The sequence below is a fragment of the Colobus angolensis genome, unplaced genomic scaffold, assembly GCF_000951035.1.
Source record: "Colobus angolensis palliatus isolate OR3802 unplaced genomic scaffold, Cang.pa_1.0 Scaffold280, whole genome shotgun sequence".
Lineage (NCBI taxonomy): Eukaryota > Metazoa > Chordata > Mammalia > Primates > Cercopithecidae > Colobus > Colobus angolensis.
The window spans coordinates 4,126,109-4,145,578 of NW_012116044.1; the positions used below are offsets into that span (position 1 = coordinate 4,126,109).

Below are 19,470 nucleotides of genomic sequence, written 5' to 3' on the forward strand. Positions count from 1 at the left end.
AAAAAAAAAAAAAAAAAGTCTAATGTGATTTTGCTGCTATGTATAAAAAGAACAGCAAAAAAAGGTACATGAAAAACTGTGAATAGTGATTCTAACACTCACTAGCTGTGTGAACAAAGGCAAGTTAATTCATTTCTCTTAGTTTCAATTATTTATCCTGTAAATGGAAACAGTAATTCCTGTTAGAGTTAAGGTAAAGGATAATTTAGAAAGTATATTGAGTTTGCTAACACAGGGCTTGGGTATTAGCAAACACCCATTAAGTGTTATGAGAAACTGAATCTTTAATTATAATCTTGCTTCTTTGAACATATTATATTGTGATTTTTTTAGTCTGAGTACTCAATATCCATGTTTCTGGTGTGTGTGTGTGTGTGTATGCTTCATTCCCATTGTTGGAAATTTTTATGTAAAATTAAAATTTTATTCTGAATTACATTTGGAATGATTATTCGTGATAAGCCATACATTTTTGAAACTCCATTTGGCAAAGGAATTAAACATCTATAAAGGATTCCTTCTACCTGTAGTGTTTTCTTCACTCCCTGAGATACTTTGTGTGTGTCCTTTATGGAAATTCCACCACACTTATTTCTTGCCTTAGTTATTGCAATGACCACATGAGTTCTAGAGTGGTATCATCAGGGCATACGTCTATATATTTTTGGAATCCTCAGTTCCTAACACTAGCAATATGCTGACTTCAATGTTTGTTGAATTCTTCAGTATATTTATGGATAGTTACTGCTAGATGGAAATGTAACATCAGATGTATTAATAATTCCTCAGGAAATTTATGCTGAAACCTGAGGTCCACGGGATATCTGGTATGTCACATACTTTATTCAAATAGGGAAATGGTAAAATATAAATCTGCAGAATGTAATGTTCACTGTATTTTCATAGCAGTTCTCTAGTTAAGATATTTTACCGTACAAATACATTTTTTGGTCTCTTTCTATATATTCACTTAGTAATATTTCTTGCTTCCTTGATTTTATACTATTATTCTTTTGATAGGTTCTTTGGTAGCAGCCATTTTAGCCACAGATGATGACTCTGGTGTGAATGGAGAAATTACATATATTGTGAATGAAGATGATGAAGATGGCATCTTTTTCCTGAATCCCATTACTGGGGTCTTTAATTTGACTCGAGTATTAGATTATGAAGTACAGCAATATTATATCCTCACTGTTCGAGCAGAAGACGGTGGGGGACAATTTACTACCATCAGAGTTTATTTCAATATTCTAGATGTAAATGATAATCCACCTATTTTCAGCTTGAATTCATACAGCACATCTTTAATGGAGAATCTACCTGTAGGATCTACTGTTCTTGTGTTTAATGTTACTGATGCAGATGATGGTATGTATTTTATTTAATATAATTTTAAAAATAGTTGTAAACTGTCATCAGATTTATATTACACTTATTTATTGTGTTGAGCCGTCATAAAAATGCATTTTGTGAATATAGTTCCAAAGTTGATGATTAGAATTATAACTGAACTATAGAGGATTTTAAAAATTAAGTACTTTATCAGTTAAATTATTATTTATAAAAAAAAGTGCCTTTTATTGTTTTATAAATTTCATCTTATTTTTCCCCCTAAATGTAGGGTAGTGTTTCAGTTTAGTAATGTAGAAGTCATAAGGCCACTTTTTTTTGAAGATTTTTATTAGATAAATAAAAATATTTAAGTTTACATATATTATTTTAACTTGAAAAATGAAACCAAAGACTTAAATAAAAATGCTTGCGAATGCAAAATCTAGTTTCATATTTTTGACTGACAAATAGCTAACAATTTTTTTTTTTTTTTTTTCTTGAGACGGAGTTTTGCTCTTGTTGCCCAGGCTGGAGTGCAATGATGCAATATCAGCTCACCGCAACCTCCACCTTCCAGGTTCAAGCGATTCTCCTGCCTCAGCCTCCCAAGTAGCTAGGATTACAGGCATGCACCACCACGCCTGGCAAAGTTTGTATTTTTAGTAGAGACGGGGTTTCTCCAGTTTGGTCAGGCTGATCTCGAACTCCTGACCTCAGGTGACCCACCTCTCTCAGCCTCCCAAAATACTGGAATTACAGGCATAAGCTACTGCACCCAGCCCAGCTAATAATATTTTAACCAGGTTTCATTTTAACACAGACAGTCTCAGATCTGTTTAATTTATGCTAAATGATCAAGTTAAAATTTTGCATTAAATTTATACTTTGCATATGTTTGATTTGTGTTTATTGCAAAAGCAATTGGCAAACTTTATTTTAATAGCTGACTCCTTTGGCCTTTCTTCTAACACCTGTTTTGTAAGTACACACATTATATAATACAGCATTAGAGAAAACATTGTATGGATTAGCAATCTTTAACTGAATTGTCTGGAAAATTAGTACTGTGTTTTCCCTTACATTGGATGCAACTAAATTGTCTTGTCAATATATAAAACACGGGACAGTACTTTGAAGAGGAAATAGGTCTCTAGTGACAGGCATATCTATCTCAATTTAGAATTTCCTTATTCTTTTGACTTGGATGATTTGTGAAATCTCAAAATACTATTCTATTTTAACATTCTATTCTATACTTAGTTTCCTTTTCATAGTGTCTATAAATGGCACTTGGAACGATATGAGAAGCAAAAAGCACAGTATTTTATATATGTTTCAATAAGTAAAATGGGAAACCCTTTCTTTAGAATTCATTGAGTAAGAGCATTTTGAAGTTTCCTCCTCTAGTTCAAGTGCAGTTAAAATTAAACACAAAGATATATCTAAAATAGATACAGCTGTAATGCTAGTACTAATACTATTACTACTACTATTGCTAGTAACAGTACTTTAATGTTAACGATGTTGATAATAATCTCAATGACCAACATCTGTGAAGCGTTTTGCATGTACTCAGTCCTGGCCTAAGAACACTGCACACACTGTTTCATGTACCTCATGCCAGGTCTGTGAATTCCCTCCAATTAGACATCTATATATAATTGAGGTTAATCTCTGTTTTGGAGATTGACTTCTCTGTTAGTAGTTAGTTTACCTATTCCGTAGATAAGAATCTTTTCAAAGCCTATCATATATTCTTAAGTTGTTTGTCCTGTGACTGTGCTCAACTTTTCTATAGTGAAGAATTTTCTACCATGTTTCTTTGTGATTTATTAGTTATATATTAGAGACAACCCATTGTTTCATAGAATTGTATGATTTCCTGGAATAAGTTTTATTTTAATCATATCATAACTTAAAATATAGGGAAACTGGGAAGATACCAAAAATTTAAAAATAAAAAGAAAAGAACTTTGCTTGTCAAAAGCCTGCTGGAATATTCCATGCACATGTAAGCACAGAAATCCATTGACCATTGGCTCTAAGTCAGTTTTTGTGATATTTTTCCTTAATTGTATTGAGTAAAAGTTTCAAGCAATATTTATTCATTGTTTTAGTTTGAATAATTTTATCAGTGTAATTTCCTGCACCTTGACCTAAAATATACTACACAATTCCTATTCTTTCTGAATTTCAAGGACAGTGATAAGGCTGTACAAGGGTAAGCTTGTTTGTAAAATTTTCCAGCTCAGTTACACAAAAGGGTGTCAAATATTTCACAGACAATATTAGTCAGACATTTTTTAAAATAACAAATTAACAAATAAATCTCAATCTCTGATCAGAAGGTTCCAGTGAGGCAATACTGTCATCTTTTTAGATGAAGACATTTTATATGAAAATAAATATCACAAACTGTTATCTTTCTATAGATTCAGAGTTTAAAATTTAGCTTACATGATGATTTCATAAAAATAAATCAGATCTTTTACTGTTTTCACAAGAAGGGTAATACCTCTGTTAACATCAAGACTACTATGCATATGGTATTACATTGAGGAAAACTATTTAAATTGGAGCATCACGGAAATATTCTGGCTTTGATGGTTATTTTATTATCCTATAAATTCTTTATACTTTAAATATTGGGAAGTCATATTAAAATGTTTTGCTACTAATACAATTGGAACTTTTGCTGAATAAATGTAGCTATATAGTATTGGTGTACAATACACACCATTGAGATTCATATATTCCAGTGATCCGATGACCTTGTTGAAACTGCTTTATAAAGATGGATGTTATTCAAAATACTTCTTTGTGTTGCAGCTGTGTGAAAAGTTGATAAATATTAGTTCTTTATAGAAATTAGAAGATGGCATTTATAGATTGTGAGTAAATGTACACATTTTATAGCATGAAACTATACACCTATACTTTTAAAATATATTTTAGTATTTATATGTATTTTTATATATTTATAATATATATTTTATGTGCTGTGCTTCTTAGAACTAAATTATTCATGAGACTGAAATACAGTATATAGATATGTATGTATCTATATATAGTGTGTGTATGTGTATGTATATATGACAGAACCATAAAACCATACGTATGCAATAAAACTGCCAGGAAGAATCGTGTAACTAAATGACTTGGAGAACATTGAACACAAATGGTTCACAGTGGGCTGTTTGAAGTTTAAAGATCTGTTGGGCCATTAAAGCCCACTAAATTTAAATTGAAACACTTATGGATAAAGTTTAGAATTCAAAACAATGTAAAAATAATAATATTAAAATAATGTGTTTAGTGTCTCATCATTCAGATATTTGTCACAAAAATAGATTAAAATGGTCTAAGCTTAGTATTTTTCAGTATATTTCAAATATTCAGGGAGAAGTTTGAGTTTTTCTATGTCTGCATGTATTTTCTAGATGAGATGTGTATGGCCAAATTCACTTTTTAGACTTGTCAGAAACGAAAAGTTATCTTCATTACAGTAAAGTAAATGTAGACAGATTCCATGACCTGTAATTGCAGCAATTAATTTTCAGTTCCTGAGATAAGAGCTACTTCTTCTATAAAATGGCAATATTTTATGTAAAAAATTGTTATATTTTTTAGTTTCATCAATAATAATTATCTTCAGTTTATATTTGATGTTGTTAGTTAATATATTTGTCATTATGTATTTGAACATAAAAGCAAATTTTTCTTTTGTTATACTTTTAGTTAGTTAAAATTTATTACTTCGCTTACCCATTCATCTACCAAACTTTTTGCATTTATAAAAGAGGCTGTTCTGCTGTTTACAGCAAGGCTATAAAATTTTGGGATCACATTCTCTTTTTGCCTCTGCAATTTAGCTGTTTACTCAAGGAAAAAGCATACATGATGGACTAAGGATGTTCAGATACTTGATTTAATTGTTCCCATTCCTGTTGGTTTGTGTAGAAATGTTAGGCCATGTAAAATGTCAGTATTTTTAATGTATTTTGATCTTAGATATGAAAGATTTTATATGCTTCTCTAGAATTAAATTCTGTGTCTCTGCTTGTTGGTATTTATTTTCATTCAGGTGTTTTCATAGCTGCATTTCTCAATAATAATCGTGTCCCCAAAAGAATAGGGATTCAATATTTACTGATGAACTTTTTCACAGGAAATGCAGAAAATTTTCTTAAAAAGTAATTAAAAGTAATTATGTATGTAGACATTAATAGAAACACACATATATGCATAATTAAAAATAAATTTTGTATGTGTGTATATATGGATACTGAATATATATATGTTATAATGTTTGAGTAAATATATACACACACAATATAATGTATATATGTATATTTATGTTGTAATGAAAGTCCTAAAAGCTCTCTCTCTCTCTCTATATATATATGAAGGTAATGGAAATTTTTATCCTGTGAAGCCTGTGGAAGTTTAAGACAAGGGTTGAAATAGGCTGTTAACCTTGTTGTAGTCAGATTCTACAATTCTGTTTCTTTCCTGTGGATGAATTGACCTCTGACACCTATTAGCTTTATTTATTCATATTTTTCCTGATTTTCAGACTCCTAAGTATTCTGAACTTTATAACCTCTTCTTTGTTCACTTGTGAGTAGTCTTAAGATTAAAAGCCACAACTCATAATGAGGGGGAAAAATAAACTACCTTTTCAATGATTTACTCATTATTTATCCTAGAAATTTTTATTAATAAGTCATTGCCTGAAAGTTATATTCATCAATATTTTCCTATGTTTCAAATTAGGCGAAGGCTATTAGAGACAGTAAAGTCACAGAATACGAGTAACTGAGGTGTTTTTGAAAACAATGAGTTCTACATAGTAGAAAAAAATCTCATACTCAGGTTAAATTTAACTTCTTAAAGAACTTGATGAAGTTCAAAAAAAGGCAAAAGTTAACTGAAGTATTCATAGAATAATGAGAAAGAATTGTTTTCAAGAAAAGAGTGAAAGGGTGATTAAATTGTTCTAGACGACTTTTGCCAAAAATGAACATCACTTCTCATAGGCAGAATTCAGAAACCTAGATAGTTGAAATTAACATTAGAAATATAGAAGATAATTGTAAGTAATTCAGGTTAGTCAGTAGATATTTGCTAGTCCCAGAATATACATCTTTAGTAAAGATAGATTATCTACATGTACAGTATGTTTTTATCATAATATCCTATAATTTTTCCAATGTCATTAGGATAAGATACAAAAATGCACATGTCATTATAGTCCAGAGAAGAAAACACCACTCAGGCAGAAACTGACTTCTTTCTGTTTTCACTGCTTATTTGTTATTTACCTTTAGTTACTGAAACAATAAGATGATGTATATGCTCCACATCATTTTTGTTATAAGAATCTCTGCATTCGTTTTCTGAAATGAGGATTTAGAAACCATTTTTAAACTAAAATATGACACATGATCCTAAGAAAAATCAACAGTATCTAAATACAGTCCAATAATATCATGAACATTTATATTTGGAAAGCTTTATGTATAATTTTACTGCTAACAATTTCTTTAAAAATACTTTTTTGAAACATTAAATGTGTTTAATAAAATTTGAAAGATAACTATTATCTCAAAGGTCATTACTTAGCTAGATGCTTAATAGGAATTAATAAGTATTTACTGATTTTGACACGAAATATAAAAGTACACTTACAGCATTCATGACTAATGCCATACAACAGAAAATTTTATTACCCTTTCTTGAAAATTGGTTCAGCCTCCCTAAATTACTGAAGTTACAAATGTTTGGCTAATAGTATAATGTGTGGCACTGTTAGTGTTGGACAATCAAGAATTATGTGATAGAAACAAGGAAATATACAGAAAACTATCTGCTCTCTGGAATATTTTTCTCCTCTTTACTTTTGTAATTTAACATGTCAACACCCTAGTAAATAGCAAGCAGTATATAGATCATTTGCTCACAGGATTTCCTAAAGTGTGTTTGGGTGCATGGTATATCAAACATGCCAAATTACTTGCCAAAAGTTTTGCCGTAGCTTGTTCTGCAATCAGCATATGTTTAAGATATTTTTTTTTCTTCCCTTTAATTTCAGGCATCAACTCTCAATTGGCTTATAGCATTGCTTCAGGTGATAGTCTTGGGCAGTTTACTGTTGACAAGAATGGTGTACTCAAAGTCCTAAAAGCTTTGGATCGGGAAAGTCAGTCCTTCTACAACTTGGTTGTTCAGGTGCATGACCTGCCACAGATTCCAGCCTCCAGATTCACAAGCACTGCTCAAGTCTCCATTATTTTGTTGGATGTAAATGATAACCCACCAACATTTCTTTCCCCTAAATTGACATACATTCCAGAAAATACACCTATTGATACTGTTGTTTTCAAAGCTCAAGCATCTGACCCAGATAGTGGCCCAAACAGCTATATTGAGTACACTCTGCTGAACCCTTTGGGAAACAAGTTCAGTATTGGGACCATTGATGGTGAAGTGAGGCTCACTGGAGAACTGGACAGAGAAGAGGTTTCTAATTATACTCTAACAGTGGTGGCTACAGACAAAGGTCAACCATCTCTCTCTTCATCTACAGAGGTTATAGTTATGGTACTTGACATCAATGATAACAACCCCATCTTTGCACAAGCTTTGTATAAAGTGGAGGTTAATGAAAACACACTTACTGGAACAGATATAATACAAGTGTTTGCAGCAGATGGAGATGAAGGCACAAATGGACAGGTTCGCTATGGCATTGTTAATGGTAATACCAATCAGGAATTTCGGATAGACTCTGTCACAGGTGCCATCACTGTCGCTAAACCTTTGGATAGAGAAAAGACCCCTACCTACCATTTAACTGTTCAGGCAGCAGATCGAGGCAGCACACCGAGAACTGATACCTCCATGGTCAGCATTGTTCTACTGGATATTAATGACTTTGTTCCTGTATTTGAGCTATCTCCGTATTCTGTAAATGTCCCTGAGAATTTACAGACACTACCCAGAACAATTCTTCAGGTCAGTATATTTAAATAAAGCAAGTGTTGTCTTAATTATAAGACATCTATTTGAAAACTTTCCCTCTTCTACAGTGTTTATGCTTCCCCTCTTCTCTCCTCATTCTCAACCAGAAATGCTCAATTGCAGATATAGCAAATTTTGAAAAGGAAAGGTTTAAAAACATCATACCTAACAACCTCTTAATTTCCTCATCGATGAAACTGTTGTGTTTTACTAGCTTTCTTTTGTGGATACTCATGTTTCACACATTTATGTATTTGCGTTTTTGAATTTTGTTCCACAAGGATAATATCAGCACATAGTAAAAAATAAAATGATGGAAGTGTTTGAAAAATTTGTTACAAATATTGCTCTACTCTTTTCCTTCATATATTTAACTACCTAGGTGAAACTGTTCTTAAAATTTTTTATGACGCCTTCCAAAAATGCTGTGCATTAGCTTGATGGATATTTTTACACAAATAGACTCGGATGATACATACTATAGTGTGCCATTTTTATTTTTTACTTGAAAATCTAAAAATATATCTTCGGAATCTCTTAACATGGTTTTACCTCGTTTTTTTTTTTAGTGCAGGCATTTTATTTCATGAGATGCATTGTTTGTTTTACTCACATCATGATATGTACTATTCTCTAGGTGGTAGCAAGAGATGATGATCAAGGATCTAACAGCAAACTCTCATATGTTCTGTATGGTGGTAATGAAGACAACGCTTTTACTCTCTCAGCCAGTGGAGAACTTGGAGTAACACAGAGTCTGGATAGGGAAACAAAAGAGCAGTTTATCTTAATGATTACAGCTATAGATGGAGGTAAGTCCATTACGACCTTGTTCATCTGTAAATAATTTCTAGGCCAGGCACGGTGGCTCACGCCTGTAACCCCAGCACTTTGGGAGGCCGAGGTGAATGGATTACCTGAGGTCAGGAGTTCAAGACCAGCCTGACCAACATGGTGAAACCCCATCACTACTAAAAGTACAAACATTAGCTGAACATGGTGGTGTATGCCTGTAATCCCAGTTACTCAGGAGACTGAGGCAGGAGAATCACTTGAACCCAGGAGGCGGATGTTGCAGTGAGCCGAGATCGTGCCACTGTTCTCCAGCCTGGGCAACAAGAACGAAACTTGTCCCAAAATAAATAAATTAATTAAATAATAATAATTTCTTCATAGTATGAGTATGAAGTATTTTCTGTTTGCCATTAAATGAAATATTTGTTCACTTTTACTAATGCTCGAAATTCTGATTGCCTCTATATTATTGATGGCACATAATTCACTTTATGACATTTATATATAAGTGGCAAGGGCTAAAGGTCATCACCACCTAAGCCCTATTCCCATAAAACAGAATGAATTCTTGCCCTATAAGCCGATTGAGTACCTCTGGATATCACCTTAGCTCTACTTCCTGAGCCAGGAGTCATTTAAAGTACTTTAGCTTTGGAAACATTTAGATGGTTCCAACCACTTCTCTTCTGATAGACATGGGTGAGTCAGTCTGTTAGGAGGAGCTTTCACTAGAAGGTGGCTCAGTGTTCAGTGAAGCATTGATCTAAATGTGCAGGCTGCTCAAGAACCAAGTCCTGGTTCCAGGGAGCCAAACTACAAGTTCCTGATGCCATCAGCCTGGAAAATTGGGATCGGGGGAAACCAGGACTTGGAATTATTAGTATAAGGATAAGTAACAGAAGTCTAACCCTAATTTCTATTAAATAAGAAATATGCAGATCAGATGTGTGAAGATTCTGCCCAATAGAGTAATGGAGGATCCTAAGTTATGGAGGGTGAGCAATCAGATTATCAGTAACATTAGGATATGTGGAAGCCTGTCACTCAAAGCTTTAAAAATGATGCTGAAGACCATGATGGGAGGAACAAATGAGTTTCAGTGACATTAGTATCCCAAGTCATGGTGTTTCGGCAGCTCTAAAAATGAAAGCATTAATTAAACCTTGTTTCAAAGCACAGCTCTCTATGAGCACTGTTTTTCAAGTTGCTCTGAAATAGACTGACATTTCTGAGGCCACTGGTGGATAAATACTCAATTAGATGTCTGAAGTTCACTTGTTATGTGTGATACAGAAAACAGAAGTTATAAGGAAAGTTGAACTGGGTGACCTTGAAATTAATTCCCTTGGATACTCTTGATATGAATAACCACTTTTTTCAGGAGAATGTGAGTTTTAGACATCCGGTTTTAGAATCTACAGTTTAATCTTATTTTCCAAGAATGAGATCTTTAACAGAGGATTTAAAATACATATTCACTGTTTTAATTCAAAAGTCAAACTCGTAAATGGCATGAGAAATTTCAGAAAAATATGGCAGCTAATAGATCCCAGATGCAATGTTTTTCTCGAATCTGTAGTGTTCTAAGGACATGGAAAATATCAAAGTATTTTTTTAAAAAATTTTGAGAGTTTAATTCTTTATCTCATAAGTCACCTTTCCTTTGCATTTTTTTTGAACTATTACCTTAGCCCAGAGATAGGTCAATTTCATCAGTATGGCACGGATTGCAGTGGCAGCTTTTTAATCATGCAAACCACTAAATCTTTCAGTGTGGGAGGGAGAAAACATTACCATTTAAACTATCATCATATTTTTATTTATTGACTGCATGGTTACAAAGTAGCACATCTGGAAACTCTAACTACTCTTGTCTACTACTCCAATAAGCTACAACCACACTATCATGTGTGTGGTGCTAAAAGTTACATTACTAAATTACAAAACCGGAAGAGAGTATAATAATTATATCTCATTTTTCCTGTAGATAAGTAAATTGCTAAACAGACTACAATTCCATTACTGATGATATGTTGCTTAGGTATAACTGAAAGTATGGATATTCAGCCTTCATTATGCATTACTTATTGTTATTTCTTCTAGAAAGATTTACTTTACCAAGTAGAAACTCATAGGAGGCTCACACATCCACCTGGCATAGTAATACAGGTACTGCTACATAGTTTAAAGGAGAATTTGCTCTAAAGCAGTAATGTCATTCCTATGGGTTAGGCATTCTATTCCTAAGTAGCCTTTCTTACAAGAGTTTGCCTTACTATTTTCTCATATGTGCAATAAATAAAATAATGTTTTAAATGGAGTAAGTAGCAGGACATTATCAGGGAAACTAGAAGAGTATACTTTAAAAAATGAATTCAGATAGAAATGGAAGTATATCCTAGAGTTAAATACATAGACTTTATAGTTAAATCCCAGTTCACATCCTACCTCTGACATTCCCAGCTATATGGCCTCCGACAACTTTCCTATTCCTTCATGTTTGTATCTATGATTGGAAATACGAATATCTATATGAAAGTTTGTTGATCAAATAGATAAAAAGAATTGCTTATTTTAGCTATTAATGTCAGTCAGCATGTTTGCTAGACATTTCAAGCTTAGTAAGGCCAAAGTAACACTTTTGACTTCTATTCACCTCCCTACCTTAAACAAATTGCTCTGTAGAGCATTTCACAATTGCTGAAGGGAAACCTTGTTATTATTCTTCTTTTCTCTTCCTCTGTACACCATATCCAACAAATTCATTAACAAGTAGACTCAGCTTCAAAAATGTCCAAAATTGTCCTGGATGTATCCACTTTTCTTTACCTCCGATACTACCTCCTTAGTCTAAGCTAGGGGTAGTATGATAGCTTGCTAACTGCCTATCTTTTCTCCTGCATGGTGCATTTTCCAACAGGCAACACATGAACATTTAAAACTATAAATTAGATCATCATACTCCATCTCTTGCGTAGAGACCCTGCAATGATTTCTAAGAATAAAATTTAAATGTCTTACCATTGACTACATGGGATTAAATAACCTGGTCTCTGTCAATTTAACTGAACCCCTCCACCACCACCAGCTGCCACCTTTATTTTGAGCCAGTGCCATGCACTGGCCCCAGCTCACCCTTTGTCTCCTCTCAGTTCTGCATTTAGTATCATCACCTTCTTAGATTGCAATTGGCCAATGTAGAAGTATTTACACCATGAAAATCAGTAAATGCTTTGAATCTAGTTGGCCTGTTTCTTGAAAGCAGTTGCTAAACGTTTACTGCATATTGCCAATGCCAACCAATCAATCAGACTTCCTTAACAATGCCAACCTTTCTGCCATGTTGGCCTTTTGCACTTGTAGTTCTCTCTGCCTGGAATTTTCTACTCTACATCCAGCTGTTTGGTTTGGTTTGGTGGAGGAGAGGGGCATTTATGTCATGGTCATTTTTTCATTATTTTAGATAAAATGTCAACTTCTCAGAGAGGACTTATCTGACCAGCAGTGTTATGTTTGCCGTTGCCCTCTCCCCAGTGTCACTCTATCAACTTACCTATTTGTGATTTCTTAACACAAATTCCTATCTAAAATTGTATTCTTCTACATAAAATATATGAGTATATAGAGTTTGTTTACCTTATCCATCTCTATCAGATTTCCAGAGAAAGTGAACTTCCTAAGTCTTATTCAAAATGGGATTCTCAGAAACACTTAGAAAAGGACCTGCAACATAATAGGTGCTTAATAAATATTTGTTGAATGATTAAGTTATATTTGTTGAATAATGATAGTTATCATTTGAAAGACAAACTATTATTTTAATATGTAACTGTTATTTATATTTATTTAACATACTCATATTTAGTTTATTGTTATATATTCATTGTTTGCAGATTTTTTAAAAGAATCTTCCAAAATAAAAAAGTGCAAATCATTTTTAACTCATGGCTGAAATTCCAGAAGTTTTTGCTAGGTTGGCTGTGGTCATTCAAATTGATCTCTGTTTTGAAAATCAGCACAAGTGTTTAAGGCTTTGTGGTGTTTAGTGTGATGTGACAAATTGCAGTCATATGTAAGGACCCAGTGAAGCATTTTGTGGGTTTAATTCAGTTTCAAGTGCTTAAAATACTGCTTGAGCTATATTCTCATGACTTTCCCCTGAACCTTCTGGCTCTGATTCAATTCTGTTATCTATTAGATGTTTCTAGACAGGTCTTATTGCTACTCTCTGCTTTACTATCCACTTTTTCTTAGTCTGGCTCGTAAGATTTAATTCAAAACCTGCATGAGCAGGAACTACATGCTTTTGAATAGTTTTTGTTCTTTTTGTTTGTTTGTTTTGGAGACGGAGTCTCGCTCTGTTGCCCAGGCTGATGTGTAGTGGCGTGATCTTGGCTCACTGCAACCTCCACCTCCTGGATTCAAGCAATTCTCCTGCCTCAGCCTCCCAAGTAACTGGGACACACCGCCATGCTTGGCTAATTTTTTTGTATTTTAGTAGAGACAGGGTTTCACCATGTTGCCCAGGCTGGTCTCGAACTCCTTAGCACAGGCAATCCACCCTCCTTGTCCTCCTAAAGTGCTAGGCGTGAGCCACTGCGCCTGGCCTGAATAGTTTTATCATTCAACAACTCTTTTGTATCTGGGCTTCCCAAAGCAAACAATTGTGAATCTTTCATATCTCCCGAATATCTAAGCACCCTCTAAGCACAAGTGGCAGTTAGTTTCACATAGCTTAAATGTAAGGGCCCATTATTTCACATCAACTTAATATGAAAAATTTGCTTGTTTTAAATTTTATTATGGAAATTTTGGTGTTCACCTAAATTATTCCAACAGATGTATGTTTATTCAAGTAATTTGTCCAGACCTTTTAGAATTTTTTTAACTCAAGATGAGATTATGCCCTCAAAAATAAATTTAAATGCTGTGAGGCATTAATATCTGCCACTACTCTTTCAGGGAACTGAATTAGTGTGCAAGAAAGCAGTAAAACAAACTGATATGACAGTTTTGGGGTGCTACAGTTGTATTCAGTGTATATTTTGGAAGAGTTTTTAAACAAAGCTACATATGAAACAATTCTAAGTTAGAGAAATCTGACATTAAGTGATGATTTTTTTGGCCAGGAGGTTTCTTGGAGATGAGCCAGTCCACTTCCTTTATTTTCCAGATAAGAAAATTGAAGCCTGGGTTAGATAAGCAGTGTGCTAGAACTTGCAGACCCAGGTAGTGGCAAAGTCAAGTATAATATTTAGAATTTCTGGCTTGCAACTAAATTCTTGCTCATCCGTATCATATGTATTAAATATTTTTAAGGAAATCAGGATATTCCTTAAAACATATTCTAACTCTCTCTATGACACAAACTTATAAAAATGCAATTTTAAGCATCTTTTTTTATACTTTATTCATTTCACTTTAATAAATGAAACATTCAACTGCTATTTTTCTTTCCCTAAATAAATAAAAGTTTGAAATCATTTTTAAGTGAAGCCAAATTAAGTGGAATCAGTAATTTTAATTATTGGTATTTTGAAAATAAGCTTAAATTTAGACATTGTTTAAATTTAATAGTTAAATAAAGAAGATAGAAAGAATTTGTTAGGCATTATGCCTAGAAGATGATAATATTGGTAATTATCACTGCCAATTATCATTTTGCATTAATTAAAATCAAACTATGATGCTAATTTAATGCATTTTATAAATAAGTTCTTATTACAGTTAACGGTATGATTTGCCTGTGTCCCCACCAAATCTCATCTTGAATTGTGATTCCCATAATCCCTATATGTCATGGGAGGAACCTGGTGGGAAGTTATTGAATCATGGGGGCAGTTACCTCCGTGCTGTTCTCTTGATAGTGAGTGAGTTCTTACGAGATCTAATGGTTTTATAAGGGGCTTTCCCCCTTTGGTCAGCACTTCTCTCTCCTGTCGCCATGTGAAGAAAGATGTGATTGCTTCCCCCTCTGCTGTGATTGTAAGTTTCCTGAGGCCTTCTCAGCCATGCCGAACTGTGGGTCAATTAATCCTCTTTCTTTTGTAAATTACCCAGTCTTGGGTATGTCTTTATTAGCAACATGAAAGCAGACTAATACAGGTTACTGATATCATAGAGTAGGGCACTGCTGTAAAAATACCCAAAAATGTGGAAGTGACTTTGGAACTCAGTAACCGGCAGAGATGGGAACAGTTTGGAGGGCTCAGAACAAGAGAGAAAAATGTTGGAAAGTTTGGAACTTCCTACAGACTTTTTGAATGGCTTTGACCGAAATGCTGAGGTGGTATGGAAAATGAAGTCCAGTCTGATGTGGTCACAGATGGAGATGAGGAACTTCTTGGAAACTAGAGCAAAGGTCACCCTTGCTATGCAAAGAGACTGGTGGCATTTTGCCCCTGCCCTAGAGATCTGTGGAACTTTGAATTTGAGAGAGATGATTTAAAGTAACTGGCAGAAGAAATTTCTAAATGACAAAGCATTTAAGATGAAGCAGAGCATAAAAGTTTTGAAAATTTGCAGCCTGACATTGCAATATAAGAGAAAAACCCATTTTCTGGGGGAGAAATTCAAGCCCACTGAAGAAATTTGAATAAGTAACCAGGAGCCAAATGATAATCACGAAGACAGCGGGGAAAATGTCTCCAAGGCATGTCAGAGACCTTCTCGACAGCCTCTCCCATCACAGGCCAGGAGGCCTCGGAGGAAAAAATGGTTTCCTTGGGTGGCCCTAGGTCACCACTGCTGTGTACAACCTAGTGAGGTGTTACCTCGCATCCCAGTCACTCTAGCTGTGGCTAAAAGGGGCGAAGGCTCAGCTCAGGCTGTTGCTTCAGAGGGTATAAACCCCAGGCCTTGGAAGTTTCCACATGGGGTTGAGCCTGCAGGTGCACAGAGGTCAAGAAGTGAGGTTTGGAAACCTCTGCCTAAATTTCAGAGTATGTATGGAAACACCTGGATGTCCAGGCAGAAGTTTTATTCAAGGGCAGAGCCTCATGGAGAACCTCTGCTAGAGCAGTGTGAAAGGGAAATGTCGGATTGGAGCACCTACACAGAGTCCCCACTGGGGCATTGCCTCATGGAGCTGTGAGAAGAAGGCCATGCAGCTGGAAAAGCTGCAGGCACTCACCATCAGCCCATGAAGGCAGCTGGGTGTGGGGCTGTACCCTGCAAAGCCACAGGGACAGAGCTGCCCAAGACCATGGGAGCCTACATCTTGCATCAGTGTACCCTGGATGTGAGACGTGGAGTCAAAGGAGATCAATTGGAGCTTTAAGCTTTATCTGTTCTACTGAATTTTAGACATTTGGGGGCCTGTAGCCCCTTTGTTTTTGCCAATTTTTCCCATTTGGAATGGATATATTTACCCAATGCCTGCCCCCCTTTATATCTATGAAGTAACTATTTTGCTTTTGATTTTACAGACTCATAGGTGTAAGGGATGTACCTTTTCTCAGATGAGACTTTGGACTTGGACTTTTGAGTTAATGCTGAGATAAGTTAAGACTTTCGGAGACTCTTGGGAAAGCATGATTTTGTTTTGAAATGTGAGGACATGAGATTTGAGAGGGGCCAGGGACAGAATGATATGGTTTGAATGTGTGCCCACCCCAATCTCATCTTGAATTGTAATTCCCTTAATCCCCACATGTCCTGAGAGGAACCTAGTGGGAGATAATTAAATCATGGGGGCAGTTACTTCCATGCTGTTCTCCTAATAGTGAGTGAGTTCTCAGGAGATGTGGTGGTTTTATGAGCGCTTTACCCCACTTCACTCTGCACATCTCATTCTTCTCTCTTCTGCTGCCTTGTGAATAAGGACATGTTTGCCCCTGCTTCTGCCATGATTATAAGTTTCTTGAGGCCTCTTCAGCTCTGGGTAATTGTGAGTTAATTAAGCATCTTTCCTTTATAAATTGCCCAGTACCAGGTATGTCGTTATAGCAGGGTGAGAAGAGATTAACACAGTCAGTGAGACTATTACACTTCTATGGGCTTATTGATATTTAACAATTCTCTCTTTTTTTGATACATCTAAAATAAATTTATTTATAGTTATAGATATATGGGACAGGATTTTTTAATATATTATTAATCTAACATGGATTGCCTTTTATTTATTTATTTTTATTTTTTTATTATACTTTATGTTCTATGGTACAAGTGCACAATGTGCAGGTTTGTTACATATATATACATGTGTCATGTTGGTGTCCTGCACCCATTAACTCATCATTTACATTATATCTCTGAATACTATCCCTCCCCGGTCCCCCAATCCCACAACAGGCCCCCATGTGTGATATTCCCCTTCCTGTGTCCAAGTGTTCTCATTGTTCAATTCCCACCTATGAGTGAGAACATGCGGTGTTTGGTTTTCTGTACTTGCGATAGTTTGCTGAGAATGATGATTTCCAGCTGCATCCATGTCCCTACAAAGGACATGAACTCATCTTTTTTATGGCTGCATAGTATTCCATGGAGTATATGTGCCACATTTTCTTAATCCAGTCTGTCATTGATGGACATTTGGGTTGGTTCCAAGTCTTTGCTGTTGTGAATAGTGCTGCAATAAACATATGTGTGCATGTGTTTTTATAGCAGCATGATTTATAATTCTTTGGGTATATACCCAGTAATGGGATGGCTGGGTAAAATGGTATTTCTAATTCTAGATCCTTGAAGAATCGCCACACTGTCTTCCACAATGATTGAACTAGTTTACAGTTCTACCAACAGTGTAAAAATGTTCCTATTTCTCCACGTCTTCTCCAGCACCTGTTGTTTCCTGACTTTTTATTGATTGCCATTCTAACTGGTGTGAGATGTTATCTCATTGTGGTTTCGATTTGCATTTCTCTGAGGGCTGGTGATGATGAGCATTTTTTCATGTGTCTGTTGGCTGCATAAATGTGTTCTTTTGAGATCTGTTCATATCCTTTGCCTACTTTTTGATGGGGTTTTTGTTTTTTTTTCTTGTAAATTTGTTTGAGTTCCTTGTACGTTCTGGATATTAGCCCTTTGTCAGATGAGTAGATTACAAACATTTTCTCCCATTCTGTGGGTTGCTTGTTCACTCTGATGGTAGTTGCTTTTGCTGTGCAGAAGTTCTTTAGTTTAATTAGATCCCATTTGTCAATTTTGGCTTTTGTTGCCATTGCTTTTGGTGTACCAATAACAGGCTCTGAAACTGAGGCAATAATTAATAGGCTACCAACCAGAAAAAATCCAGGACCAGACAGATTCACAGGCAAATTCTACCAGAGGTACAAGGAGGAGCTGCTACCATTTCGTTTGAAATTATTCCAATCAATAGAAAAAGAGGGAATCCTCCCTAATTCATTCTATGAGGTCAACATTATCCTGATACCAAAGCCTGGCAGAGACACAACAAAAAAAGATAATTTTAGACCAATATTCCTGATGAACATCGATCCAAAAATCTTCGGTAAAATACTGGCAAACCGAATCCAGCAGCACATCAAAAAGCTTATCTACCATGATCAAGTGAGCTTCATCCCTGGGATGCAAGGCTGGTACAACATACGAAAATCAGTAAACGTAATCCAGCCTATGAACAGAACCAAAGACAAAAACCACATGATTATCTCAATAGATGCAGAAAAGGCCTTTGACAAAATTCAACAGCCCTTCATGCTAAAAACTCATAAATTCGGTATTGATGGACTATATCTCCAAATAATAAGAGCTATTTATGACAAAATCACAGCCAATATCATACTGAATAGGCAAAAACTGTAACCATTCCCCTTGAAAACTGGCACAAGACAGGGATGCCCTCTCTCATCACTCCTGTTCAACATAGTGTTGGAAATTCTGGCCAGGGCAATCAGGCAGGAGAAAGAAATAAAGGGTATTCAGTTAGGAAAAGAGGAAGTCAGATTGTCCCTGTTTGCAGATGACATGACTGTATATTTAGAAAACCCCATCGTCTCAGCCCAAAATCTCCTTAAGCTGATAAGCAACTTCAGCAAAGTCTCAGGATACAAAATCAATGTGCAAAAATCACTAGCATTCTTATATATCAATAACAGGCAGAGAGCTAAATCGTGAGTGAGCTCCCATTCACAATTGCTTCACAGGGAATAAAATACCTAGGAATCCAACTTACAAGGGATGTGAAGGACCTTTTCAAGGAGAACTACAAACCATTGCTCAACGAAATAAAAGAGGACACAAACAAATGGAAGAATATTCTATGCTCATGGATAGGAAGAATCAATATCGTGAAAAGGGCTATACTGCCCAAGGTAATTTATGGATTCAATGCCAACCCCATTAAGCTACCAATGA

General features: G+C 35.1%; 1 protein-coding gene across 3 annotated transcripts in view; it reads left to right on the forward strand.

Annotated features, from left to right (window-relative positions):
* Window positions 1-19,470, forward strand: part of FAT4 (FAT atypical cadherin 4) — a 189,089-nt gene that overhangs the window by 96,721 nt on the left and 72,898 nt on the right. For all 3 annotated transcript variants that reach the window (XM_011948635.1, XM_011948636.1, XM_011948637.1), the window contains exons 4-6: window positions 1,021-1,371; window positions 7,430-8,352; window positions 8,996-9,170. In XM_011948635.1, the coding sequence (XP_011804025.1) occupies window positions 1,021-1,371; window positions 7,430-8,352; window positions 8,996-9,170 (1,449 nt within the window). The remainder of the gene's footprint in view (window positions 1-1,020; window positions 1,372-7,429; window positions 8,353-8,995; window positions 9,171-19,470) is intronic.